Source organism: Sinocyclocheilus rhinocerous, unplaced genomic scaffold (genome assembly GCF_001515625.1).
Source record: "Sinocyclocheilus rhinocerous isolate Xijiao unplaced genomic scaffold, SAMN03320098_v1.1 scaffold299, whole genome shotgun sequence".
NCBI classification, from domain to species: domain Eukaryota; kingdom Metazoa; phylum Chordata; class Actinopteri; order Cypriniformes; family Cyprinidae; genus Sinocyclocheilus; species Sinocyclocheilus rhinocerous.
Window position 1 is genome coordinate 2253902 of NW_015652998.1, and position 1467 is coordinate 2255368.

At 35.2% G+C, this 1467-nt stretch overlaps 1 protein-coding gene across 1 annotated transcript in view; it reads left to right on the forward strand.

Annotated features, from left to right (window-relative positions):
- Nucleotides 1–1467, forward strand: part of cfb (complement factor B) — a 17937-nt gene that overhangs the window by 5623 nt on the left and 10847 nt on the right. Inside the window, exons 13-15 of the mRNA XM_016521525.1 lie at nt 869–1007; nt 1116–1195; nt 1344–1453. Of these exons, the coding sequence (XP_016377011.1) occupies nt 869–1007; nt 1116–1195; nt 1344–1453 (329 nt within the window). The remainder of the gene's footprint in view (nt 1–868; nt 1008–1115; nt 1196–1343; nt 1454–1467) is intronic.

Here is a 1467-nt window from a genome sequence, read left to right on the forward strand (position 1 = left end):
TGGATGTGTCCTCTCTTTCCAGATCTTTATGTATTTGGACTTGGAGATGACGTGAATCAAGAAGACATAAATGGCTTAGTGTCACAGAGGGACCAAGAAAAATATTTCTTTAAGCTTAAAGACTTGACAGAGGTTCAGGAGATGTTTAATGACATGATTGGTACTGTATCTGTACTTCACCCAAAAGTGAAATTTCTGTAATTATTTAATCACCTTCATGTTCATCTTTTCTGTGGAACACAAAAGAGATATGCTCTAAAAAAAAAAACCCGCACAGTTGCAATAACACTATTGTTTGGATGAATCAGTTTCGCAGTTCCTGACCTCTTGGAATAATTCTTTTTAATTTACTCAGTGTTAATTGCTGTTGTTATTATTATTATTAACACTTTATACCTGCTTCTTTACACAGATGAGAGCACCAGTGTAGGATTGTGTGGGATTGTGTGGGAAGGCTTGGAAAATAAACGCCGTGCATTTCCCTGGTTGGCACAGATTTATATTCAAGTGAGCATAACCTTTTTATCATTTTATTATGGAACTCAATGAAGTTAAAGGAAACATTTTCTCCCACAAGAAGAAGAAACATGCATATTATGGCTAAAGAGTTGAACCTTATGAACATCAGTCTTCTCTGCTCTTCGTGTAGCATACTTCTTCAAAAGGTTCCAATTGCATGGGGTCATTAGTTTCCTCAAGTTACATCTTGACAGCGGCTCACTGCTTCAAAGAGGGAGACACACCTGATAGGATAATAGTTAAACTGGAAAAAGACCTGAGTATGTTCTGATACATCCATATTTTCAGACTGAAGTAAAACGTGTCACAGGGTAAATCTTATTAATGACGTTTACATTTCCTTTTGCAGTTGTAAAAGTGAAAAATTACGCAATTCATCCTGAATATAACCCCACAGCAAAACAGCATATGGGAATACAGGAATATTACGAATTTGATGTAGCTCTTATACAGCTGGTTACAGCTGTTGAGATGAGTTTTAATCTACGGTGAGGAGCACAGATCTTCAACATGTGATGCTACTTTAGTGAGAATATGAAAAAAGAAGAAGAAGAAAAAAGCTGAACTAATTAAATAACATGTGTATTTCTCTACAGACCAATCTGCATCCCATGCACTAGAGAAACAAATGGAGCTCTGAAACTTTCAGATAGTGAAGGGACTTGCAGAAAACATGGTAAGGTCCCTGTCAGACATGCTGCATGCATATAAGAACCATATCAGAAATATGAAACATAAACTATATTAAACATGTGATTGCTTTTATACAATGAAACTTACCAAACATAAAATGTCAAACTTTTTTCTTTTTTAATTTGTTACAGAGGAAATACTAATGAGCAACGAGCTTGTGGAAGCTGCTTTCACGTCTGAAATGGATACTGATAATAGTCCAAAAAACATAAAAAACATCACAATCAAGCTTGGAAAATATGTAATGATTTTTCT